This window comes from Rousettus aegyptiacus, unplaced genomic scaffold (assembly GCF_014176215.1).
Source record: "Rousettus aegyptiacus isolate mRouAeg1 unplaced genomic scaffold, mRouAeg1.p scaffold_m13_p_15, whole genome shotgun sequence".
NCBI classification, from domain to species: Eukaryota; Metazoa; Chordata; class Mammalia; order Chiroptera; family Pteropodidae; genus Rousettus; species Rousettus aegyptiacus.
This window is the reverse complement of record NW_023416290.1, coordinates 56,132,244-56,158,748: the sequence shown is the minus strand read 5'-3', so window position 1 is coordinate 56,158,748 and position 26,505 is coordinate 56,132,244. Positions and strand designations below refer to the sequence as shown.

The 26,505-nt window shown below is 55.9% G+C and overlaps 1 protein-coding gene and 1 long non-coding RNA gene across 2 annotated transcripts in view; both read right to left on the bottom strand.

Annotated features, from left to right (window-relative positions):
- CCN4 (cellular communication network factor 4) overlaps positions 1-12,418 on the bottom strand; it is a 28,513-nt gene extending 16,095 nt beyond the window's left edge. Inside the window, exons 1-2 of the mRNA XM_036233051.1 lie at positions 12,037-12,418; positions 1,272-1,551 (exon numbers count right to left, since the gene is read on the bottom strand). Of these exons, the coding sequence (XP_036088944.1) occupies positions 1,272-1,551; positions 12,037-12,105 (349 nt within the window). The 5' untranslated portion in view covers positions 12,106-12,418. The remainder of the gene's footprint in view (positions 1-1,271; positions 1,552-12,036) is intronic.
- Positions 12,419-17,263: 4,845 nt separating this feature from the next.
- Positions 17,264-24,641, bottom strand: LOC118612020. Its single transcript, XR_004954675.1, has 3 exons — positions 24,208-24,641; positions 18,440-18,526; positions 17,264-17,411 (listed from the first exon to the last, which is right to left on the bottom strand). It is a non-coding gene; the product is annotated as an uncharacterized LOC118612020 (long non-coding RNA).
- Between the last annotated feature and the right edge of the window lie 1,864 nt (positions 24,642-26,505).

Sequence of the window (26,505 nt, the reverse complement as noted above, 5' to 3'; positions counted from 1 at the left end):
CTGAGACAGGGTTGTCCGACTTGGAATCAAGCACATAACGCACCTCGGGAGGTACAGGGGGTTCGCTGAGGACGAGCCCATGCTGTGTGAAAATACGTAAAGGAGGGGGATACATGGAGTCGCGGCTCCGGGGGCGTCTCGCTCCGGCGCTAAGGGAGGAAAGAGGCTCTTGGGCTTATGAGGCTCTGCGCAGCGTCCTGGGAGTCGGGCTCTGCTTTACCATGACGCTCAGTGTCCTCTCCCCATCGTGACGGGTCGTGTAGCCTGGACGAACGCTTAGATGAACCAAGTTAAATGAACACCAGTCCAGATAAAAGCAGGAGATCAGAAAGTCCCAGAAAGGAGGTCTCTGGGAGCAAAAAAAAAGGAAATGATGGAGCGCTTGCAGAGCAAAAAACAAGACAGCGACAGCCCCCCGCCCCCCGACATGGGGATTGTGAACATTAGAAAGACCGGGGGGGGGGGGGGAAGCAAAGACCAATAGAAACTCCGGGGAAAACAGCAGGCTTCATGAGAAAGGACCTTCGGGCAGGTATGCTGGCTCATGCTGCCGCAAGCCGTATGTACATACCGAGAATATGGTGATGATGGTTACGGATAAGGGTTACTGTATGAACAGAAACACGACAACGGTAGTGGACAAGTGGTGTTGAGCAGCCGAGTCATTAGGGCACCGGCTATCACATAAGACCATTGATACATTATCCGAAATTGGTATTTTTAAGCCAAGCGAGCTACCGCCGTAGATAGATATGCATTACATAGTCGTAACTAGCGAGAGAGACGGCTGGAAAGTTAAAACTAGAGTAGCTGAAGGGCTGTGGGTGGCGAGGAGAGGTGGGTGCAGGCTGCCGGCTTTTATTCCTTTAAGACTTAAATGTTAAAAATATATATTATCTTAATTTACAATACGACTGAAAGATCTGGAGCGCCGCGGGGTCTCGGTGCCCCTGGGAGGCCGTGGGCATCCCTCAGAGGGCCCCGCCAAGAAGAGAAGGAAACCAGCTGAGGTCTCTCCTGGCAGCCCCCTCTTCCCTGAAGTCGGCCAGGGATGTGCCTCCGAGCCTCCAGGACGGAGAAGACAGCACGAGGCCCAAGGCCGGGTTCAGCCACCCTCGGGAGGCGCCCAGCCTCCCGCCCCTAATCTCCAGCTGGGGGTGGGGTACCTCTTGCAGAGCAGGAGCCTGACCCGGGGAAGCCGCGGGGGAGGGGCCCTGGGCCGGGGCTGGGCGCCCGGCCCGCGGAAGGCAGGGAAGGTCTCACTTACTTACGTGCACACACTCCTATTGCGTACCTCGGGCGGTCCCCGCTGTAGTCGCAGTAGAGGCCCCGGTGGGGGTCACAGACGGCAGCCTCCGTGCAGTTGTCCCCGAGCTGCTGTGCGCACATCTTGCAGCACTCGCAGCCGTCCGTGACGAGGCTGACCCCCAGCGGGCAGCGGGGCGGCGCCGGCGGACACGCGCACGGCCACTTGCAGAACTGCGGGCGCGAGGATGCGTCCTCCAGCGGCGCCGGGGTCCAGGCCATGGCCGTGGGGGCTGGGGAGAGGCCCTGCGGGGGAACGGCAGAGGTGAGGGGGCGGGGGGCTTCCGGCAGGGGTTTCTAAGCCCAGAGGGCCTGCCGTCGCCTTCCCACCTCCGTGGTGTTCAGCAGGTTCACATTAAAGTGTGTTTTTCCACCACGCTTTTGATAGCCAGACAGCTTTCTCGTCTATAAAACAAACAGGACAGAGCGTCCTGGAGTTCCGAGGAACGAAGCGTCGTGTGGAACCCTCCCCCACGCCCTGCCCCCACCATCACCCGCCCCGCTGCTGGGCGGCGGGGCCCAGATTCCAGGTCAGAGCTCCGGCCCTGCGAAGCCTCCTGCAGCTCCCCTTCCCTCCATCCTCGTCCCACAGCCGGGGAGCCTGCTGAGTCGCCTCCTTGCACCTCGCGGGAGCCGAGGAGGACGCGCCCTCTGATCGGTCGTCTGCGCGCCTGGCCGCGATCCCACCACTGGTTTCTCTGTGTCCCAAAGGCCCACGCTCTGCTCTGCTGAGGGTCCCTTAGGGCCCACAGAGCCAGCTGACTCATATTTAAAACTGGGTGTCACCCAGCTGACCTATTATTAATTATTATTATTATTAATTATTATGTGTGTTATTATTTCCCCCTCTGAGCACGAGGAAAGGGCTGCAGAGAGCGACCTCGCAGCTCCTGCGGCTCCTGCGGCTCCTCCCCTGCCCTCCCCCCCCCACCCCCCCACCCCCCCCACCCCCCCCCACCCCCCCCCCCCCCCCCACCCCCGTGTGTGTGGGGCGGGGCATTCTGCTCCAGCGCAAGCCCTTGCAGCGAGGACCATTTTTATTTTGCACCGAGGGCGACGGGCCCCTGCTCCAGTCCCCCACCCGTGTTCCTCCCCACAGCACCATTCCCATCCCGCGGCCAGCAGGTTCATCTTTATCATGGCAAATATGGTGGACGCAACAGATGTCCACCTGGGAGAGGGAAATGAGGCCCGAAGAGCCGCCCCGTGGGCAGACAGAACGGCTCGGGGTGTCTGTGTGTGCAGGGGCTTCGAGCCGGCTGTATCTCTGAGATCCGATCACCTTTCGGCTCCCTCGGCTACCTCTTTGACTGGAAGCCTAGGCTGGGAGAACTGCTTCCAGCCTCCCCGGCCAGGGTGGCCCCTGCTGGGAGCCCCCTGCCTGGGCTTCTCAACCGTGACTCCAGAGTTGGGAGTGGGGGCCCAGGCCGCCCCTCCGTCTCAAACCAGAGGAGCCCCGCGCTGTGGAACACACAGAGTCGCGTTTCATTCTTTGAACAATGGATGCTGAGATATTCAGACAGATTCTCCCTTTTCCCAAGCAGGAAACTTGGTCTTTTGAGACCAAAAAAGGCAGAGGGACAGTGTCCGGGAATGACACTGTCCACGTCTGGGAAAAGCCACGGACAACTCAGCTCTTATTTCTACCCTATTTGCCTCCTCTGGGTTCTTTCAGTCACTCAACAAACATTTGCAGAGACTGTTCTTAGTTTCTTTCAAGTTTTAGGAATTTGAAGGCGAATTTAAAACTGTCCTGTGCTTGTGGGACCCACGGCTCATACGGAGGCAGACGTGAAAGGTGATTCATTCCAACGTGGGGCTGTACGCAGAGCGCTGGTTCTCCCAGGGGTCCCCCCAGCCACCGAGACCAGAGGCTGGGAGAGATGGCCCAGGTCGAGATCCAGATTAGCCGGACCCTTGGTTCTGAGACTGGCGCATCATAAGTGCGGTAAACATGGACTCGACAAGTAAAAGCCCTTGAAAGTCAAAAAGGCGAACCTCGATTTGAGGTTTTCGTCCCCTCTAGGCTTGGTTTTAGGCGGGTGGGCTGGTGGGAGCACCTTGCTCTGGGGGTTGGCAGTGCCGGCCCGCGCTCACCTGAGAAGCAGCTGTTTGTCTGCCCTTGTTTGGTTTTCCTCAAAAACGCAACATGACACAACAAAATCCTAAACTTCCAAATCATTAAAAGTGATGAGTGCGTGCACACACACACAGACACACACACACACATAGCTACCCCATTCTGACTCCACGGACGCAGACTTCTCCTTGTCCGTCTGTGACCGTGGAAGGCAGGCGCTTCATGAGCACCCATGGACCACCTCCAACCAGTCTCCAGGCCTTCAGGACACACCCTTGGCAGAGGAAATTAAAAAAACAAAACAAAACAAAAAACCACGAAAACCCCTCCTCCTCCAGGAAGCCTTCCGTGCCTTCCCCAGGCTACGTTAGAGGAGCTGCCTTCCTCGCTGGAGCACATAGCAGAATCTCTGGCCTCCACCCACGGAGAGAACATGGGATGTGAGACAGGCAGAAGTGGGTTCTGTCTGGGTGGCCTCAGACAATCTTCCTGACCGTCCTGAGCCTCAGCATCCCCATCTGCGGCATGGCCACAGTAATGCGCCCTCAGGAGTCGTTAGGAGGGTGAAGACCACTTTGTGCGCGAAAAGCCTGGCACGCGGCGGACCCTCAAAAGCACGACTCCCCGGCTCCTCTTTGTTGTGCGTCTCCCAGCACCATGGTGCCCCGCACAGACCTAGGGGGGCTGGACTCCGAGCTGAGCTGGATGGGCCGTCACCTGGTGGGCACCCCCCTCCACATGGGCGCTGCTCATCCTGCTGTCTGCATGCCTAGTGAAAAGTCCCCAGGAGGAATCGCAGAGGAGGCCCGCCCACCTGAGGGAGGCAGCTGAGTCCCCATCACCCCCGCCCAGCACAGTGGAGATGGGCTCTGGGTCGTCCCCTGAGCCAGGCCCTTGCTCTTGGCGCCATCTGGTGGTGGAAAGCCTCCCAGACCTCACCTGCACACTCCTGCAAACTCAGGCTCACACATGTTCTCTCTTACACACACACACTCACACACGACACCACCACCTCGAATGCCCAGAGCGGCATGGCATGTCCACTCAACCTTTGCCTTGGTATGTGGACCATTGTCATAAAGACACACATTCTCCTTTTCATCTTAAAAGGAACAGAAGTGTCATCTTGGCCAGAGAACTGAGGCCCCAGACCTTCTGTTCAGCGATTCCCTTGCCCCAAGTTCCCAGCACACTCGTCCTTCCCACATGCCGGGAGACCGGCCATCAGCATGAGGAAGCGCTGGACTCACTGTGGGTGGCAGGGGTGTGCTTGTGACACTTACGGGGCCCTTCGGGAAGTGTGTCTCTGGTCGCTCCAGAACCCCACACCTGGCCCAAGAAAATGTGTAGAGCCTCATGTCAGAGCTGCAGCTCCACAAGTCACCCCACGATGTCACCCTGGCCTCTGTTACCTGACCAGGCTGCTCTAGGGGCTCCGGGACCCCGACCCGTGGCGCCTGTGCAGAGTGACAGGGCCATGGCACTCAGGGCCCCCGGCCACCTCCTCATCTCTGGTGGACAATGAGAATATCGCTCATGTGATTCTCTGTTCTTAAACTAAAAGCAACAAACTTGTTCCTGTTTAAGTAATAGGTGTTTGGGCACACCCCGCAGAGCAAAGGTTAACTCAGGTAGGTGGTGACCCAGGCAGATTTGGAGGAAGTGCTGTGTAGTCAGTACATCTGCCCAGAGACTCCTACATGGGGCTCTCTTCTGAGGCCGAGGCTCTTTCCAGAAGCCCTGGAGGCCTGGCTGGGCCCTGGGGACCCCCCGAGGCTCTTACCAGGCTCCCGCTTTCGTTGTGGATGGGAGCGTGTCCCTGCACTCCCGACCACAGACAGGAGCAGACCGCAAGGCCTGACCCCCTTCCAGACGGCCCTGAGTGTTCTCTCATCCACCGCGAGCCACGCGACCTGGGGTGGCCGTGCCCACTCCGCAGACGGAGAAACTGACTGTGGCAAACTCATTGCCGCATGCGGCCCGCATCGTTCTTTTTAATTTTTTCCAACAGCAGACGTTAAGAGGGAAATAAGGCAGATGTGGAGGGCGAGAATATGGTCTAGGAGAAGCCAGAGGAGCCTGGACGGACTAAGACAGCGCCAGACCCTCTGGACAAGGGGGGGGGGGCATCAGCAGGCAAGTTATATCAGTAAATTGACCCCCTTAGTCTCAGTTATTAGATAAATTTAATCAGATTGAAATTGGGAAGGAAAAACATTAAAGCCCCTGTAGGAAGTGCTGCACACGTATTTTTGAGAGGCTGTTTCAAGGCGAGCAGGGAGTAGGGGTTTCACGGTGTTTTCCAGCTCTCTGAAATGGACCTGGGGACACGTAAGTATAATTGGACTTTCCATCTAATTTTACAGAAACGCGTGGCTGTGGGCATGGCGGCCGAAGGCGGGGGTGCGTGCGGTTCTTCAGTGACCTCGGCCCTGGCATGAGGAAAAGCAGCATGGCACCTGCGGTGAGGGGAGCCCCGCTCCGAGCGCCCCTGCCGCTCTCGGCTCTGCGGCCCGGGCCCGGGCCGACGTCTGCCTTCGTAAGCCGGGATGACAGCAGCCCTCACGAGCGGCCACAGTACTGTCCCCATGTCACAGAGGAAGAAACGGGCGTGAAGGGCTTAAGGAGAGGTCTCGCAGCCGGGCAGCGGCCTACAACCACAGAGGGCCCCTTACTTGTAATCACCATGCTGCACTACGCCCTCATTCATTCATTCATGCATTCATTCCTGCACCACGCACGGTCACGAGGCATCTTCTGTGCGGCTGGCGCTCAGATGAATGAGACGTGGTCCTTACCCAGAGGGAGTCTCAGTACAGAGACACACACAAGGCGCTGCTGGGGGTGAGGATTGCGATGGCATTGGGCCCGAGCACACACGAGCCCCCAGATGGGGAGACCGGAACCCCTTGCGGGGCTTTTCAAGGATGGGTTGCCCTTCCCCGCACCGCGCCTGGCACGCCCTGAGCGAGCTCAGCGAGCACACCCAGGGAACGGTAGAGATGGTACCCGAGCTCCGCTTGCCCGGGGAGGGAGGCTGCACCTAGGTTCTCCACAAGGGGGCGGGGTTGGGACAGAAACAGCCTGGCCAGACCTACCGGGCCTGGGGACCTCAGGAATGGGCTGGCTGCCTCCTGGGGGAAGTTTCGTTCATTCCTTTACTGAAAAGAGAGGCCCCGGCCCTCCCCGTGGCTTCGTCCTCACACGCACCCCCACGTGAGCGTGTGGACACCTCCTGCCTGACCCCCTCCGAGGAGTGAACCCCCAGGATCCGGGCGGGGCCTGGTGGCTGGCTTCCCGTGGGGACCCTGTCTAGGAAAGCCTTTCGCTCTGCTTCCCTGAAGTCACCTGTTTGGAAGACGGGGCATGGCCCAGAGCCCGCCCAGCTCACCTCGGCCTCTCGGGGAGCGGCGGCCAGAGGACCGAAGCCCCTGCGGCTGGCACAGTGTTGGCCTGGGGGCGTGTCAGGGGACGCGGACGGCTTTTGAGGCTTTCTGCTAATTGGTTTTGTAAGCAAGCAGTCTTGCGAGCTTCTGGCTGGGGACATAACTTCACACAAAGAGAGTAGAAAGGGCAGGGGGCCAGGATTCTCTCCAAATAATGAGCCCTCGTGCGTGGGTTCCTTTGTTCCTTCCTTCCTTCCTTCATTCATTCCTTCATTCATCGAACGTACACAAAGCCTTGACTAAGTTCTAGGCACAAAGCCTCGGGGGACACACAGCCTTCCAAGGGAGCAAGAGTGTGAAACGGCAACCTCCACCCAGACCACGTCCAGCCCACCGCATGTTTTCAAGGGCAAGGAACGAATGTCGCACGTTTGAAGGGTTGTTAAAGAAAAGAACAAAACAAAGAAGACTATCCACAGAGACCTTCTAGTCCACAAAGCTTAGACTATTTACGATCTGGTCGTTCATAAGTCTTAAATGCTCCTTTTAGAAACGTCCGTTAACTTCTAGCGGAGGGTGACAGCGCTATTCACACGAGTGACAGCTAACACGGAACATGGTCAAGTGCCAACCATGTCTATCCGGACGTTACATACGAACAAACCAAAACTTGTTCGTTCTTTGTTGGCGGCGTATTTAAACAATCACGAAAGTTGGGAGGAGAATACCTCCTCACGGACTTATCGCCCGCTGCAATAATTATTAGCACGTCGTCTGATGCTCCCACTTAACATGCATACTTTTTTCTTCTTGAGTGTTTCTCAGCAAATCCCAGACACCATGTAATTTTCCCTGAAATTCTTCAGAGTGTGCGCTAAAGTATGAGATATTTCTTTAAAAAATTACCCTCCATGCAATCATCACACCAATAACATTAGTTACACTTCCACAGTTTTCTGAACTTTTCTCTTTGATTTCTCAACACACTCTTCTCTGCTACTGTAAAAATCCATATCCAACCTGTGAGCCATGCTCAATGGTGGGGACAGAGCCAACCGTTTATGACCACACCTCCCACAGTAAGAAGGAGCCGGGCACATAGATGGTGGTTAGCATCTACGGAACAAGTAAGAGAATGAGCGGTGACGTTCACAGCCAGCATCAAGGGACCCTGACTCGAGGTTACGAGACACAAGTCTCACCTCTAAGAATCATCATCGCCACCAGAATCATCACCATCCTCATCAACACCATCACCATCATCACCACTATCAGCATCATCAATCACCATCATTACCATCATCATCACTATCATCACAACCATAATCATCACCACCATCAGCACCATCAGCATCATCATCAGCATCATCACCATCATCACCACCAACATCATCACCATCATCATCATCATCATCATCATCATCGTCATCATCATCACCAGTATTTTTTTCTCTTATATGATAATCCAAAAAAGTGTTCATTGACTCTCTAGCTGTGCCAGAAAGCTGGCCAGGATGTGGAAACCTTAGATCTTCAGAAGACGCCCCTGGCACGGAGCCCGGCACAGCCTAACAGTTGGTCCGCCCCTCCTCCCATCCACCTGGTGCTGAGCCTGGGGTCTTTGCAAACCCTGCTGGCTGGGACCTGGCACTTGCCTGCTGCCAGTGCTTCCACTCGAGCTGGCAATGCCCCTGCCTTGCTACTGGAAGACGAGGACCACTCCCCACGTACCCTCCGGTGTGCAGGGACTTCGCGTGCCTTATCTCCACTCATTCTTTGACCCAGAAGAGCAAGTACGTCTTTTATAGATGAAGTAACAGGTGAAGTTTGTTTTAATAAAATGTATTTTGTTTAACTCAAAATAAAAAAGATATTGTCATTTCGATATGGCGTCAATAGAAAAGTTATAACGGGAATTTCGGGGTCAGCCGCGTGTCGGTGCTTAGTAGCCTCGGGTGGGCGGAGCTCCTGACTGGAGAGTGCTGGTCTGGGCGATGGTGATACTGCCTCCTCGTAGACCTGTGGTTTTCAGGTGAGTTGATATTTGCAGACTGCTCAGGACCCTGTGCCAGACAGCGAGCGCTTGGCTCGTGTTAGCCTTCATCTTCGCCCACATCACAGGGACACGGGGCATGCCACAGGCGCTGTGAGTGAACGGTGCCCACGTCCCGCTCCTAGAGAGTCTCAGTGTTATATGGCTCAATCGAGACCCTTTCTTCTTTGCTTGCTTTGCTTCCCGGACCATGGTTGGCATCCTGCCTGGCCCCTCCTGGGACCCCCACCCTGGACCGCAGGGACCTACAGTGATGTAGCAACCCCTCCCTGTCGCCCAGAGAGACAGTAGAAGTCCCTGGGTGAATTCCAGCGTTTCTGCTTGTTCGCAGCTGAAGGCAGCCTCCCGGAGTTCGGCTACTTTGCTGGCAGAGGTGGGACAGGGGATTTTTCTGAAACTTGGGGGAGGTGTCTTCCCTCCATCCTGCTGACAAGACCAGAAGCACTGCCCGGGGCAAGGTCAGGGTCTAGTGTCCCGAGGAGCACCACTCCCATGCCCGTTGCAGGCGGCGAGCCCAGCCGAGGGCTGCGCCGAGGGGAACATGCCTGTGTCTGACATGCTCATCCCAGACAGACGGTGGACGGAGGGGGGCAGAGCATCCAGCGGCCAGCAGAGGCTCTGAGCAGGCGGCCGGGGGTGTCGGGCCTCGGGTGGGGTTTGAAATACCACTCAGGTTCAAACTGTGGGCGAGGGACTTGCCGGAGCTGGCACAGCCAGCAGCAGAGGCTGCACTCGACCTCGCTCTCTTGGATGACCATTTTGACATGTGGGTGACCGCCACCTGCCTCGCTACCCTCTGGGCTCTAGAGGGACGGGGACCGTGTGCTTCTCATCTCTGCACAACTTCGTGGAGCAGGGATGCAGCAGGCTGTGCTGCCAAGAGCCGGGCCCAGGTTCAAATGCCGCCGTGCTGAAAACCAGCTGTGTGACCTCGGGCAGATGACTTACCCTCTCTGAGCCTCGGTTTTCCCTCTACAAAGGAGGATAATAACATCTGCCTAACAGTATCGCTACGAGAATTTTAGGAGGTGCTTCATAAGTGTCTGTTGGGTGAGCCGAGGACGGCCTTACGTGTACGGCATCGGGCACAGGACGCCGCCGAGCTCCCCGTCTGAAGCTCGCCTCCTCCGAGGCCCTGGGGGGCACTGAGGACGCCCCGGAGGAAGGGAAAGAACGAAGCGGCGGAACCGCGAGCCACATCGGCCGAGCACCTTCGTCACACGTCACGTCCCCGAGCGGACCTGGCTCCGCTCCGGCGGTCACTACTGCGTCTCGCTGCTCGATTGATCTCTTCCTCCTCCGATCGCAGGACTTTCAGATAATGCTTTGCTATTTAACAGCATCCCGCCTCCTCCCCCTGCCCCCACCACCCCACTTCCTCGAAGCTTTCTTGGCAACTCCCACGGAACTCTGTCTTCCATAGGAACAGCTATAATCATTTTTTCCATGAAAAACCCGCTGGGCCTCTGAGCGGACTCGCGCTCCCTTTATGTGTGAGTGCAAGGCGGACGGCCAAGCCTGGAATCGGGTCGCAGAGCAGGGTGCTGGTTGCCACTTGTGTCACAGCCCTCAAGGGGTTGAAGGGGGGGGCGGGTCCCCGAAAAGGCCCCCAGGCAGGCGCGGTGCCTTGGCTCCTCCCCAGAGCTGTCCCTCTGTCCTGCCGTCCCAGCTCGTCTGGCTCTGGGCGACGAGGCGCGTGTCTCCTTGGCTGAGCCCAGGGCTCTGCAGCCCGCCTTGGGGATCCCTGTGGGGGTACCTGGGGCTCCTGTGTCCTCAGACCCACCGCAGACCCTCCCCCTCCCCCGCCCCTCCCTCGGCCCTCGCCGCCTGCCCCGCACACCCTTCTGCTCGCTGACCGTGTGATGAGGGCTGCGCTGGCTCCTTCTGGTGGCTCCAGCCCGTGGGAGATGCTCCGTGTCCCCGAAACCCAGAAAGCTCCGGAAGATAGAGAGAGACTGAGCCGGGAAAGACCTCGGTTTGAGCCCTGGCCACTGACTGTGAGACCGCCGGGCGAGTCCGTGACCTGTGTCCACGTCTTTCATTTGTGAAATGGAGTTAGCATCTTATTTCGCAGGGCTGACAGGCACCATGTGAGGTAGGAGCATTTCACAGTGAATCAGACACTCTCCCGGGCGCCCGCTCTGCGACAGTCACCCGGCTCCCAGGACGCTACTGGCTCACAGTCAGCTGTCAGCGCTCTGCCTCAGAGCTGGCTGAGTCAGAACCAGTGTCTCCGAGCCCACAGGGGAGCCGCTTGCTTCCCGAGCCTCGGTTTCCTCATCCATGAATGAGGCGCGTCGACCCCAGAAGAAGCTGTCGGCGTCAGTGGGGAAGAAAGCCCCCTCGCCATCCTCCCTCCGCCCCCTGGCTTTCCGGTGGACGGCAGGCCCCGGCCGGGCTGTGGGACACTGGGCTCAGAAGCTCCCTCCAGCTGTCCCCCTCCTGCCCGCCCCGTGCCTGCCGCCTCCACGCCCAGCCCCAGCGGGCCGGCTCTGGGCTGCCACGTCTCTGCTCCCCTGGCTTCTCGGAGGTGCAGACCTTCCTCCCCTCCGCTCGGTGTGCCCTGGGCTGAAGGTGGGGGACAGAGAACATCGGGATTCCCCGGAGACAGCGGGCGTCGCCGGCGGGACCTACACCTGCACGCCCCGCGGGCTGCAGCGGGCTGCGCGCCCACGGCGGCGGCAACAGCGCCGGTCAGCGTCCTAGGCACCGTGGGCGCGCGGGGGGCGCCTTCGCCGAGGCTGGCACTTCCCTTCTCAGCGTTTCTGGGCCTTTCCCAGCCCTCCTTCCTGTAGTTCCTCCAGCGCTGGAGACTTACTTTCCAAACCCAAAGACTCTAGCGGTCTCGTAACACTTTCCTCACCTTCCGCTGCTCAGAGAGGGCGAGTGACCAGCCCAAGGTCACACAGCCCGTCGCGGCAGAGCTGGGTCTGGCCTCCAGGGCCCCCCGCCCCTAGCTCTGTGCGGCCCCTTCCTCTCAGCTCTGTTTCAGGCGGGGAGGAGGCTGGGAGGCCCCTGTCACCCCTTCCCCCTCCCCTGCCAGGGTCCGCTGACCCCATGCAGCCCAGCACCTTGCCCCAGGCCTCACCCCCGTCCGCTCAGCCCGCTGGCTGCCCATCCTTCCCGCCCTTCTCATCCTGCCCACCACGCAGCAGGACCAGGTGGAGAAGGGACCTGGGTCCCCTCTCCCGGCCCCTCCGGGCGGGACTCACCGAGGCCAGGGCGCCGCCCGCGGCTGCCGCCGTCGCCACAGCCAGCGTCCAGGGCAGGATCCACCTCATGCCTGGAAGTCAGTGCAAAGGCATCGACCGGGCAGCCCAGAGGTCCACCTCTCCGGGGAGCTGGGCCGAGACTGGCCGGCCCATCAGGAGCACCAGATACGCCTCTTCCCACAGCCCTTGGGGGTTTTATTAAAGCGAGATCTGACGTCAGGGGCAAGGACAAACCCAGCATTTTCCTCTGAAAAAAAACTTTTCCTGCCTCTCTCTCCTTTTTCTCTTTCTTCCCGCTGTCCCCACCTCCAGCCCAGGCTTGGCCGGCCTCCCTGGCTCCCACAGTCTTAAAGGGAAAGTTACAGGCCTATGATTTCACACCAGGATGGCAAACTCTCAGGAGGCTGCGGGGCGTCCTGGGGGGTGTCTCACGAGGTGGGGAGGGGAAGCCTGGGAAGGCGCAGGGCGGGGTGAAGGTACGGGCACCCCGGTGGGCGGGGGGGGGGGCTTCGGAGGCGCTCAGCAGGGGGAGGGGACCCCCTCCCCTCAGTCTGTTCTCACTTCTGGTTTTCATTTGTCATCTTCCACTCCTGTCCCCCTGGCTGTGAGCAAAAGAGAATGGCTTTTAATCCGCCCATCTAGAAATGACAGGAATTCACCCGCGAGCTCAGCGCTGGGCTCAGGTTCGCACTGCAGACCGAGGCCACGGTCACCGATTCTCGGAGCTGCCTTTCCCTGTTCCTCAGCCAGGCCCTTTGGGGCTGGAGCTGTCTCCCCACATCTGGGCACGTGTGATCCTTGGTGGGTTTGGGGTGTCTGGCCTTCACCCCCTGCTGGATGCTTGCTGCACAGGTGAGGGTGTTCTGCCCTCTCCGGCCCCTGCATTCCCGCGTGGACCTCCGCGACAGCCTCCTGAGGGGTCTCCCAGCCCCTGTCCCACCCTTTACTGCCCAGGCTTCTCAGAGCTACCAGAACCATCCCTGGAACATCAAAGCAGGATCATGGCTCTCTCCTGGGTGCCGCCTCCTGGAGCCTGCCCTTGGCCCCAGCAAGGATCTGGGTCTGTGAGCTGGCACTAAACGATTCTCCTGTGTGTGCATGTGTGTGTGTGTGTGTGTGCGCGCGCGCATGTGTGCACACATGTGCGTGTGCATGCGTGTGTGTGTGCGTGCGTGTGTCCTGTAGCCATTCGCCGAGGCAGAAAGCACGGGAGTAACTGAGAGGCTTGTTGACCAGCAATCGCCAGTAATGGCCCAGCGACCGGCTCACCTGTGATGCCTCTTCTCCCTCGGCCTGCAGGCCAGCACCTGGGCTGGGTGACGTCTGAGTCCTGCACGCAGACCTCACACACAGTAGGCACTTACGATGTGGGAGGCAGTGGACAGGGGACCCCGCGGCGGGGACGGTGTTTCCGGCCGGGGCCTCATGCCTCCTGGGGGCCCGAGGCCGCGCCTCCCGCCTCCACCGCTCCCAGCCGGCATCCCTGATCCAGCTGTTTCTACGGCTCCCTTCGCCGGACCATGGCTTCCAGGCTTCGCCCTCTCCAGCAGACCTCCCGGAGCAGCTGTAAATAAATTCCAGAGAGGGGCCGGTGCGGGGGAGAGGGTCGAGAACAGCGGCCAGGCGAGAACGTTCCCACGCCAAACAGTAAGGCCCCCTTGACCAGAGCCAGATGCACAGAAGATTCCAGAGGCTTTCAGGACCAGGCGCCCGGAGGCCTCGGATCTGCTCGCGGCGTATCTGTTTGTCATTTGTCTCATGAAGATAAGCAGGGCCCTCGCCTCACAGGCAGCAGGATGCCAGCCCCGGGGCTACGCAGACGCGCTCGCCACGCTGCTGTCCGGGCGCAGAGGCCGTGGGCGAGCCGCTCCGGCTGCTTCGAAAGGCGGAGGAGGTGCAGGTGGGCCTGCTCGGTCCTCTGCCCCGCCTGCCGGCTGCCTCGGAGGCCCAGGTGGGGCTCTGCTTTTCTTTCTGGGGCCCGAGCAAGAATGGACGAACCCCCGAAGGGAGACCCTGGGCTGCTCCCGGTCTGCCTAGAGGCCAACAGGTCAGGGCGACTGTCCCTGTGTCCAGCCCAGGCAGCTCGGTGTGCTCTGGGAGGCTGCGGCCACCGGACAGCCCCTGCCTGGCCCCCGCCTGCCACGCCATTCTCGAACCACAGCCGACTTGGTCAGGCGCACACCTGGAGCACCAGCCTTGGGTGTTGGTGGGGGCCCAGGACTCCCCACTTCTCACCTAGGAGGGCGGAGGGGAAAAGCAAGGCGCGTGCGGTCAGGCCGGGCTGCATTAGACCCTCGCTGTGCTGCTTCCGGCTGGGGGAGCTCGGGAAAGCTACTCACCTCTCTGGGCCTCGGTTTTCCCATCTGTAAAGTGGGGATAGCGACAGAATCTGCCTCCTCGCGACGTGCGGAGACGAAATGAGCGTCGGCTGCAGTCGATGCCGAATAAATGGTTGTTGCTAATACTCTCCGCTCGTCATCACAGAGGCTCCTCTTGGGTCCGCCACCTGGGTCACCTCGGTCCTAACCCTCACTCTCTCTGAGTCTCCTCTCCCCAGCATGGCTGTGGGTTGGGCAGGAGGGGGCGCAGCTTCTGAATCCAGTGTCCCGCAGCCTCGCCAGGACCTGCTGAGAGGGCTTTCTTCCTCACTTACGCCGACAGCTTCCTCAGGGGTCGACGCGCCTCATTCGTAGATGAGGAAACTGAGGCTCGGGAAGCAAGCGGCTCCCCCGTGGGCTCAGAGACACTGACTCTGACTCCACCGGCTCTGAGGCCGAGCGCCGACAAGCTGACTGTGAGCTGGTTGTCTCATAGGACCTGGGTGATGCAGAGCGTACAGCGAGGCCAGGGAGAGTGTCTGTCTGATTCGCTGTTAAATTCTCTGATCATCCACGTCTCCCCAAAATGTGGGGCAGACAGTATCCTTTGGATCCTCCTTGGGATATCCCTAGGGGGTTAGTAAGCAGATTGTACAAACCTATGGTAGCAATCCCGTCTCCCTCATTCCATTATGGAATACCAAGGAAATCCTGGCCTTTCAACTTTCTTCCACATTGCCCACCTCTGAGTCCAGCGAATCTACAAAAAAAAAAAAAAAAAAAAAAAAAACATGAGAACCACTCCCAGCTGCTTGAGCTGACACATTGAATCTGACCTCTAGTTAGTGAGCTCCTGTCAATAAATAAGGCCTAATCCAATACCATGTTCCTTTCACCCTGAACCAACGTCCTTATGAATCATTTAAACACATGTGACCCGGGTGTTTGTTGTTAAAAATGAGCGAGAAATTTTGCAGGCGATAGATCATATCCCCTGTCACTTCTGGGAGTTGCATCTGGCCATAAACCTAGAAGCAATGAGAGCAGGCGGGTGTGGGATCTTGGGGGACGGGCACCCCCTACGTGCAGCTACCAAAGGGCATTTCTAAGAGCTTCTACAGACAGGAAGGGTTTTCTTCCCAGACAGGGAGGGAGGAAGGGGTGCTTCGACTTGAAAAGGAGGCTATTAGAGTTAGAAGGTTCAAGGTTTTCAGAGTTTCGCCAGGATGATGGTCCCATTCTCCCAATTCCTCCTTCCTTGCAAGGCTGTGATTTCAAATTGCATTTTGATTCAGCCACCCCAGGATTGGGCCTTGGGCTCCTCTTTCAGAAATCTCTACCCTGTAGCTACAAAAGACAAGGATTTCTTTCAGGATCACAACAGAAGTGTTGCACGTGCATGCACACACACATGCACACATGCACGCACACATGCATGCACACACACATATGCACACATGCACGCACATGCATGCACGCATACATGCACACACGTGCACGCACACGCACACATGCATGTACACACGTGCACACACATGCACACACGCACATATATCCTACTTGTCCACATGTTGTTCTAGGGAGAAAAACATTCTACACACATGACCTTCTGCTCCATCCCCGGTTCTCCCAGGCTCTGGATTGTTTTTGCTGTGCCTGGTCTTGCCTGCCAACTGTCCCATCCTTGGGACCATGGGCTGGGAGTCATCACATTCTTAGAGCCACATCCTCTTGCTCCCCCTGCTTCCTGGACACGGTGCACTGAAGATGAGGCCTGGCCATGCCACGCTCGGTGCAGGCCGGGGCAGCTGTTTTGCAGAGCTCTGTCGGCGCTTAATAAAACAAATAAAATAAAACCAGCCTGCGCCCCATGGCCCGGCACCCCCACTCCTGTGTACCTGCCCCTGAGACATTCCCCAAGGAAGGCAGAGACACGTGAGGGCCGATGTTCGCTGAGGCTTTGTTTGCTGCGACGTGGAGCTGGAGGCAGCCTAGTGTCCGTCGCGGTGGGGTGAGGGTGTAAACTCTGGACGGTGCATACGTGCAGCCCCGTGCGGCCCTCAGAAGCAGCACTCAGCCGGGCACAGAGCGACAGAAAGGGGACCTACCACCCGGGGCTGAGTGCGAGTCCTCCAGCCAGCACCGCTGATGTGAACTAGAGTCAGAGGCCAGCAGTCAAGTCCACCTTTTTACAAATAAATGCGCATATCCGAGGATGCACACCAGGGACTGGGTTGGGACTGGCCTGGCCAGGTGGCCAAGTGAACCAAGGGAGAGATTTAAAAGCATTAATGACACAGAGCCTTAGACTGAAAACCGCAGGGAGCCTCACCTGTCTGCACCCGAGGGCAACAGCACGAGTATAAGGGAAACTGAAAAAGGAGGAGGAAGAGGAGGGAAAGAAGAGGAAGGAGGAAGCAGGGGGAGGGACAGGAAGGAAAAGATGAGTTTGCACAAAAAGCTATGCAGGGCTGTCCACAGCCGCGTTAGTCCCAAAGGCCCCGAACTGGGACCGACCAAAACGGCCCCTCCATGGGCGAACCTTTAAGCCAGCTGCGGCACAGCCACACCGTGGAATGCTATCCGGCAATTAAAACACACACACGCACGCAGATTAGATGTTGGTCACAGTTTATATGGTCTGGTGCCTCCGCGGATGAGAGGGTCCCCTGGCTGGTTGTTGGAGCAGCCGGGCCTAGAGATCTGACTCCGGCTCCAAACTGAGGGCTCCTCCTCCCCCTGGACCTGCGTGCGGGCACACAGTAGGACAGACCTCAGCTAGTCCTGCGTGGGGGTCCTGGAGCACGTCGCCCAATCACCAGGTGCTCAGTTGCTCTTTCTGGGGGTACACGAGGGTGCGGTGCTAAACTCATGGGTGTGTGGCCGCCATCCACAACAGGCTCCTGCACTTTGCCCGCCACTGCCCCGTGCTTGGTGCAGAGTTCGGGTGCCTTCCCGTTGGGTCTCGGGCGTGGGGTGTTGGCTTCTGCAGCTCACTGGGACAGGCCTCACCGTGAGTCCTTGGGCTGGTTCTTTTCCTCTCTGGGCCTCAGTTTCCTGTTCTGTAAAATAAGGGGTTGGAAGCTTCTGCCCCCAACTCCCCCTGCCTGGCAAACCTCAGCTCCTTCCTCGGGGCGAGGGGACTCGGGGACAGCCCCCTGGCCCAGCTGGCCAGCAGCCCCTGGCAGCGAGGGCACCCGATCCATTTGCTTTGAAGATTCCGGGGGCATCTTGGGCTCTGCGTGGGCAGCCTGGGCAGAGGTTTGCTTGGTCCCCATTGTCCCTGGCCTGCATGTCCTTCCCGGACACAATGCTCCCTGTCTTCTCTCTTCGAGATCTGGGTTAGATAAACTGTCTGCTTTCTTCTTTCCCCTTATTTTCTAGGAGTTTCAGCAAATTCTGCCCCAGAGGAAGCTGCCAGGTCAGTGGGAATCTGGTATTTTTCAACAAACTAAGCTCAGTGAGAGCAAAACAGCCCAGACTGGTTCCCAAAACAACTCGCCCCAATCCACAGTGGCAGATGCAGCAGGGTCGGGGGAGGGGCAGGGTGCACCGGGCCCCAGAGCCCCAGGCCGGGAGGGAGAAGACTCGAGAGTGAACCCAGACTTCGCTGCTGACTTGCTGGTACCTTTGAACAAGCTACTCGACCTTCCAGTTTCCTTCGTCTGTAAATGAGAATTACGAGGAATGGAGCAGGAAGGCCTTTTGTGTGGAACATTTAGAAAGGGCCTGGCCAAATGTCTGGCCCAGGGAGAAACGCTGGCTATTTTGAATAGCAATTTATGTGTGTGTGCGCGCTTGTCTGTATGCATGCGTGTACGTATGTATGTATTCGTATATAATTTATATATTTTTAAAAATACTATTTGCTTATCAAAGAAATTTTTTAAAGAAAGAATTGAAACGTACTCCTAGAGATAAGCGCTATTACCATTTTGAGTGACTGTGTGTGTGTGTGTGTGTGTGTGTGTACAAGAAGTCTATGTAGGGGGTGTGTGTGCGCCTGTGTGTATATATATACACACAGACACACACACACACACGCATATTTAGAAACTGATGTCAAGCCACTTTTATTTACTTACTCTTTACTTGGCATTTTAAGCCTTCGACGTCCTGGGAGGGTCTGGTCTGAAACGGCGGCATGACACCCTGTACGGAGCCACGGTGACCTATGAGAACAATCCCTGTCATCGGACACTTAGCTCCTTTCCAGCTCTTCACCCCTCACCCCCAACCCCGTATCCCAGAAGGACGGGCCGGGGATCTGAAGCCAGGCTGTCCAGAGTGAAGCTCTGGGTGATTGCATTACCCGTGAGGCCCTCGTGTGGGGCGGAGGCTTCAATTCCGGTCAAAGTCCCTGAAGTTTCTTAAACGTCACCTCTGTTCTCCTCGTCCTCCCCATGGCTCCTTTCTGGACTTCCCTCAGAGGTCCAGGAGCCCATGGCCACCCACATCTCACTGAGGAGTTGCAGATGCACCGTTCTTAGAACCTGCCCCCATTTCTGCACCCCACAAGGCCTGCCTGGATGGAGGGGTGCAGAAGAGAGACTCAGGGACAAGGTGGGTGAAGGAAGGTGCCAAGGAACCATGAGCAGGAAGAATGGTATTTGCTGAGAATTTTCTTTTCTTTGTCCTTCAGGGCTTGGCCCGGAGCTTCAAAGCACGAGTTCAGAAGTTTTTCTGGTAAATCTGTTTTTGTTTTCCTAAGTGGGAAAAGCCCAGTGTCATGTGTTTCTGAATCTATTTACTCCACATTTAAGAAAACATTGCTAGGGGCTGGGAAGGACTCAAGTCTAGAGGCTGCTGGGCTGCTGGATGAAGCCCCTCTTCCCGCGGTGTGTGAAAATCGCCCCAAAATGAATCTCCAAACTTCATGGGCTTGTAGAGGTCGGAAGCCCCCACCTCCCACCACAGCGGTGTCCTCTGATCTCGACAGCCCCCCACCCCCAGACCCCGCTCTCCCGGCTGCCAGAGTGCTTCGTCTAAAACAAAAACCTGACCAGTGCATGCCCTTTCTTAAAATCCACAAAAGTTTTTTTTTTTTGTCCTCAAGGAACGACCAAACTTTTAAAGCCTGGGGCCCACACTTTTCCTTTAAAAGGGTGGGACGTCTCCTCCTTTTGTCTTGCAGCCGACTGGAGAGGCCCTGAGACTCCGCAGAGAGGCAGAGGGGCCAACCCAAGGCCAGGCTTGAGCTGTCCTCGCCAAGGTGCCATCTTGAAGCATCCATCTTGGAAGTGGGTGCTCCAGCCGCGGCCGTCCCAACTGATGACCTGTGGCTCGGAGTTGAACCGCCTAATTGAGTCTTTCCCATGTTCCTCATCCATGAAATTGTGAGCGAAATAAAATGGTTGTTTCAAGACACTGAATTTGGGGTTGTTTGTTATACAACGACGGATAACCGAAATTCCTGCTCTGGGATTTTGCAAGCCTTGGATTTATGTTCCGCCATAGTCACACCCTTCTGCTGCCCCTGCATTTTTCCTCCCTATTTCGCAACCTGTCCTGGGATGGATTCGAACTTGAGACTCAGCCTTATTCTTCATACACATATGATGCACATCCACAAATTTACATACACAAGACGTTTGCATGCAGCACAATTTACCACGAAGCTTCAGGGACATGAAAGGAATTCGGTGACAGTCATACCCGCAACTTAAAATGAAATAGAATAATGCTCGCCTCTCATGTTATCGGGTCACCAGCCTCTCGGCCGTGTGACTTGGCCTCTCTCTTCTGTTTGGTCCCCTCTCCTTGACCTTCAATCCATCTTTATTTCTAACACTTCTCGATTTCTTGTTTCTTATTCATTTATGCCATTGAAGTTCCAATATCAACTCAAGCAGATCAAAGCCACTTCCTAAACAAACATTTGTGTTAAAATGATGACCATCTGAGAGAGACTTCTTGGACAAGCAACTCAAGAATGGCCAAAACCCTGCCCGCTGTGCCTTTAACCTGTCTGTATTTTATTCAGATCACAGACCCCTCCCCGAAAATATGCGTATTTCGCACGTTTGTCTTTGTCTCTCTCCCCGTAAGAATGCAAACTTGAGGAGGGCAGGAACTATTCATCACTATTCATTCCGCAAAGTCCAAAGAGTGTAGACACACCACAGGGCCCCAGTGGACATTTTTGCACGTATGAATAAATGAATGACTTGAAGGGACTCTGGAGCCACCTATTAGTACCTTTCGATAAAGTCTATTCGGCTACATAATTAATGATCTGGAGCCTAATTATCGTTAGAAATTGGGTATCCACACACTAGATCTGAAAGAGCAGTCAGAATGGACAAGATCGGGCCTGGATAAGAATTCACGTGACGAGCAGGGCGGCCATGACACCACTGCCCGCCTCCGCAACGAGATGAGATCCCCCTTTCTCCTCCTCTCTTCCTGTCTTCCTGGTTTTCGGTTCAACCACGGCCAGACCGGAGGTTTGACTGGTCATGCTTCAGGGTGAACATTTGCAGGCATCTGTGCCTCTAAAGCAGACCCATGACCTAAGCTCATTCCGTGGATCTGGAAGAGGGACGTTCTCTCTTGTGGCTGGACAACGTACTGGAGCACACAAGCTCATGCTGTGGCCTGCCCACCGCGCGCTCACTCATGAGCCAGCAATGTTGGCTAAGACAAGCCTGTGTTGGGCTTGGGGTAGATTTGTGGTTGGTTAGAGGCACCCAAAGCCAACATTTGAGCCTCAGACTTAAATCCCTCGAACCTCATGGACTCGAGTTGTTGGCTTTGTATCCCTGCCATGAGCAAGTCCAGAAGAACAACCAGACATTCCAGGAATGGAGGGAGATCCAGCCTCAGCCTTGAGAGTCCTCACAGCCCAGCTGCGGGTCACGGACCGGAGCTCAGAGGTTGTGGGCAGTAATCTAGACCATCTACTTATTTCCACAGATGGGAAAACTGAGGCCGGGAGAGGCCAAAACCAAACTAATCAGGAAAGCCGGCTGAGATGCGCACCCCCACGGACCAAAAGTAAACTTGAGGTGAGGTGAAGTGGGGGGCTGAGCGCTGTCGGCGTTGGACGGGTACAGGCTCAGGTCCTGCTCTGCCACTTTCATTGTGACTTCCAGGGAGTCTGTTAGCTCCTCCGAGTTCACACTTCTGATCTGTAAAATGCAACAAAGACACCTGCCTGACGGTAGCCGCTGGAAAAATGAAATGAGGCAGTGGACGGTGTTCAAAACACAGGTGACTTTCCTCTTGAGATGTTGACCTGAAGGTCCTAAGGCCGGCCCGAGTCTCGGTGGCTCATCGTCGCATTGACCCCAGAGAGGACGGAGGGACCGGGCGGGGCCTTGCAGGACGTTTCCTCCCGTCCCAGTCAGTTCTGACCCCCTGGCATTCTCTGAGTTCTGCATGGGAGCCCAGGGGATCTTCGGCCATTACTTCTCTGCTGCCCGGCCATGTGCACGGTCGGTGTAGAATGGCCTCTGAGTTTGACAGACAGGATCCGAAGCCCTGTCCCCTGTTTGGGGAGGCACACGTCCCCCTGAGACTGACGGCTGCTTCCGTGTGGCCACTTGGGGGCAGGAGTGGTCAGCCGAGCCTTTGCTGGCTTTTTTGGGGGAACACTTGGTAGGTTACAGAGGTCACCTTCCCGGCATTCATGGTCGTGGGAAATTAAGAGGACTTATTAATTAATGAATGAATTAACTAACACTTCCTCAATGGCGAGCTCAATCCTGAAGGTCCAGAGATGGGCAAGACACGGCTCCGCGAGGAGGCCCTGCTTCCTGAGGAAGCCAGACAAGCAAACCGGCGCAGACGACCTACATACACATCCTGCGCTCCCACCCGCTGGTCCCGCGGCTCTCCCCCCGCCCCCGAGGCCCATCCCCACAGTCCCGGCTCTCGCCCTCCTCCGCCTCACTCAGCGGAGGTGTGGTCACGACATCTGCCATCGCTGGGTCCCCGGAACCTCTGCGCCCCCACTCTGCAACCCAATCGGTTGTCCCTCCACCGGTGCCACTTCCGTTTCCTGCAGGGATCTTGACTGGGACGTGCACATGAGGCTGTCACGTCGATCATGCAGCTCTCATCCCGTGACAACGCCCCGGCGTCCCCTCTGCACCTGGCGCTAAGTCCGGGAAGCCCCGCCCCCTGCCTTGCAAAGTGCGCGGACCCATCAGGGAGGCGGCTGATTAGACTGGAGAACGGGGCGCAGAGTGAACAGCGTCAGGACGGTACAGTGATGGGCTCGCAGAGGAGGAGGCATCCCCATCGGTTGAGACGAGGGCGTGCGGGAGAGAATCAGGGAAGGACGAGCAGGACGGAGCTTGGAGGAATAGGCTCCGCCAAGGGGGACAGCACACGAGCAGGAATGCAGGGGGAGGTGGCAGTGAGTGCTCCGGGAAGTGCGCAATACCTCGCCAAGGTCCAAGCAGAAGCCTGGGAGGGAATTGGGGCCGAGCAACGGGGAGGCAGGCGGCAGCCACACCACTGAGGCCCTTGCACAGCTAAGGGCCTTGGGATTTATCCTGAGGAAATAGGAGAACCCGGCAGGGCTTTATGTGAGAGAACGGGAATGAGATGCACGAATTGGAAAGACCAGGCAGCGGCGTGGAGGTTAGACTGTGGTGGTTGGGAGGGGGGTTCGGGGGTGAGCCTCCAGGCAGAGAGAGGCAAGCAAGGATCGCTGGGAGTGACGGTGGAGAGAAGAGATTAAGGGCTGCGGGTGACGGGGAAGGGGAAGAAGCGCCATCGACGGTCCACCCGCCCGTCTGGTTCAAGCGATTCCACGAACTACGACATCGTTAACAGAATTTGGCAAGACTGAACGCAGGTCAGCTTTGGAGGCAAGAGGGGCATCCAGAACTTTGTTTCGGGTGTAGTAAGTGAGACGCTCATGAGACGGCCTCAGTGGAAATAACGAGTAGGCAGCAGGCGGGGCAAGGAGAGGCGTCTGTTCCGGAGACAGACTTGGATGTGGAGGCCAGGAAGAAAGGGAGGCGGTTTCCTGGAGCCAGAGTTCTACCTGAGAAAGATGCTCACACCACCTTCCTCCCTCGGCGGTGGCCTCCACCTTCCCTGACACCAGCGCCGTGCCCAGTTCTGTGTCTACCCTGCCAGACCCCCTCCAGCGCCCATTCATTCTGGCCTCGAGGCTTCCCCCAAATAAAATCCTACAGACCTGGCTTTCTCATTTCCGTTCTAGACATTTGCGACTAATAGGACCTGAAGCTGTAGCATATGAAAAGGAAGGCAAAATCTAGTTGTAAAATACTCCAAACCCTTCCAGAACTTCAAGACCAAAGTCCCGTTGTCTCGGGGCAGGGGTGGAGTGGAAGGCCGGGGAGCGGGAGGAAGTGAGATCTCAGGGCCTGGCACCAGGGACCACTGGGGGAGACCGGACTCCAGGCTGGCATGGCACCCCGTGGGCCAGCCGAGGACTGGGGCCAGCAACATCACTCCTGTGGACAAAGAGTACTGTCGACCCCAGCGCCGCGGAGAAAACTTTCCCAGACCCTTTATTTACAAGATCCTCAAGTATCTGGGTACCTTGTGAGGAAATAACTGAGCTCGTTTTTGAACTTTTCAAGGGTCTCCTCTCTGCTTCACCTGTGAGCTGATGCGTTCCAGTGCTCTTTAATATCAACCATATGCCAACGACTCCCAGATGTACACACCTTCTCCCGGGAACCCCAGCCTCATGAACATCCCAAGGACGGCATGTTCAAACCTGGGCTCCCGGTGGCACCTCCAACCTGTCCGCCCACAGTCTTTCCAGGTTAATAGGGTACCAGCGTCCGCTCGTTTGTTAACGCCAGAAAAATGGGGGTTGTTTCTTCACTTCCTTGTCTAACCTCTTAACGGATCCTCTTGACTTTACCTCTTAAACGGATCTTGACTCTCGTGATGCCTCTCCTTCTTCATTGCTACCATTCTGACCCCAGCTTCCTCCCTGGACAGAAGCAGGAGCCTGCTAACCGATCTGTCAGAGAGAAGGAATGGAGCAGGGTCAGCAGTCGAGAATTTGCTAAGACGTGGGATAAAGAACGTGAACCTCTTTTGAAGTTTCTTTTGACCCAGGGTATACTTGCACATTTGGGATTTATATGCTTGTTAATTTCAAATAAGTCTGCAAATACATACAGTCTGAGTGATGAACTTCACGATTCCAGAATGTTTGGGAGGTGGAATAGGCCAGTCATTTGAAAATGCTGGTTAATTAAGAGGTATGGCATTTACCAGCTCTTTGAAGATCTCTCTCACTCTCTTTCAGAAAATAAAAAAGCCAATGTTAGAACATTAAACAAACAAACAAAAAGGCAGGATAGAGTTTATCTAACATGATCTCAACTACAGAGAAAAGTCTAGCAGGAAAAAAATCATAGTTAACAGAGATCCTCAATAGTTTATGAAATCACGGCTGAGTTTTTTCATTCTGTTTTTGTATTCCAAAGTTTTCTACAGATGCCTCTATTTCTTTTACAGTCATAAAAGTAAACTAACTTAAAAATTCTTTTTAAAAACAATAACATAGAAATGGGCCGAGGATTCAAACAACCCAGGATAGACTGAGCCCCGAGGATTCCAGGATGGGGGCCGTGCACTGCGAACCGCATTGCCCGTCACCTTGGCCATCATCACAGAAGGTGCAGGAGCGAGCCGACCTCGAGGCGCCAGCGAAACGCAGCCTTTTGCCTTCAGTTCTAGGAGATACCGTATCGATCCGCATTTTTATCGGGGTGAGCCTTCATTTTTCGCTCATTCGCCCCCTCGTGTGTTGCTCTGTCCACTTAGTAGCACGCTATTTTTTTTTAATCGGGTCAATGTCTTCGCTGGAAAATAACAATTCAGACACTATACAAAGTGCATTAACAGAAGTCACTACTTTTGACTTTTTCCCCTTAGTTCCTATGGCATAAGAAGCCCATACCACTATATGTATGAACGTTAAACAATAACTGCTATCTCCTGCCCTCACATCTTTTCCTTCTCTTATTCTACCTTCTCGTCATTTCTAGAATATTCTAGGCTTTCCAGGCTCAGAGCTCGTATAGGAAAATGATGTCTCACCTTTACATTGATGTTTATTTCCCCGATGTCTAGTAAATTTAAGTATCTTTTAATGTGGTGGTTGTTCGTTAGGATTGCTTTATTTTATGCTTCTGCTCGTTTTTTAGGGGATGATTGTATTTTTGTGTGTGTGTGAATTTATAAGTAGAGATCTTTGTATATTACAGCTATTCATCCTTCACCTGTCGTCTGTCACCTGTACAACCTGCTGAAGTAAAGTTTTGAGAATTGGATTAAATTAACATTCTAATGAGTGCCGTATTGGTAAATTCAAAGAAAATTGCTTTGTGCCTCAAACCTTTATTTCCATCCTGTGCCTCTACATCTGCTTGCCTTCTCTCCCCTCGCTCTCCTGGGAAGTACCTAGATGGGGAGAAATGAGGAAATCGACATTTATAAGCACATTGTAAATGCCAGTGAATAGGCCGCCTAATTTGTACATTGCCTTATTTAATTGAATGCAATAAAAAAATCAATCTTCATTTGACAGGTAAGAAAACAGAGGGTCAGAGAGGTGAATTTACTTCCGAAGATCGTAGAAATGGCAGAGTCGTGATTTGAACCTATGTCTGTCTAGTTCTAGTTCTAAATCTTAGTTTTTCAAATGCTCTCCCTTGGGCCCTGGGTTCATGTGAGGCTCACAGCCACCCTGTAGGATACAAGGCAGGCTCCATCATCCCCTTTCCTAGACTCAGAAGGACCGAATGGCTTGACTTTGTCACAAGCAAGGTACATTAAAATCTATAGTTTCCGCCATCGAATCTAAAACCTCATCTGTGGTGAGCGCCCACCGCTGTTCCCTGGAGCCTGGAGCGCTGGGGTTGGTGGGCAGGGGCAGCTAGCGGGTCATCTAATGTCTTTTACTGAATTCTGTGCTATCCAGAGGTGCCGCCTGCTTTGCCAAGGTTACAAGAACCTCCTTTCTTCATTGGCACTCTCCCTGGGGGCTCGGGTGGGTGGGAGAGAAAGGGGAGACATGCACAAAGTGAGGGACCCTGAAATCCCCAGGACAAAAATAACCTCCTTTTCCCCCACCTCCGCTTCCGCCCTCCATCCAAGGAGAGGCACCGCAAAGGGTCAGAAACTCTGAAATGACTAGAAGCAAAAG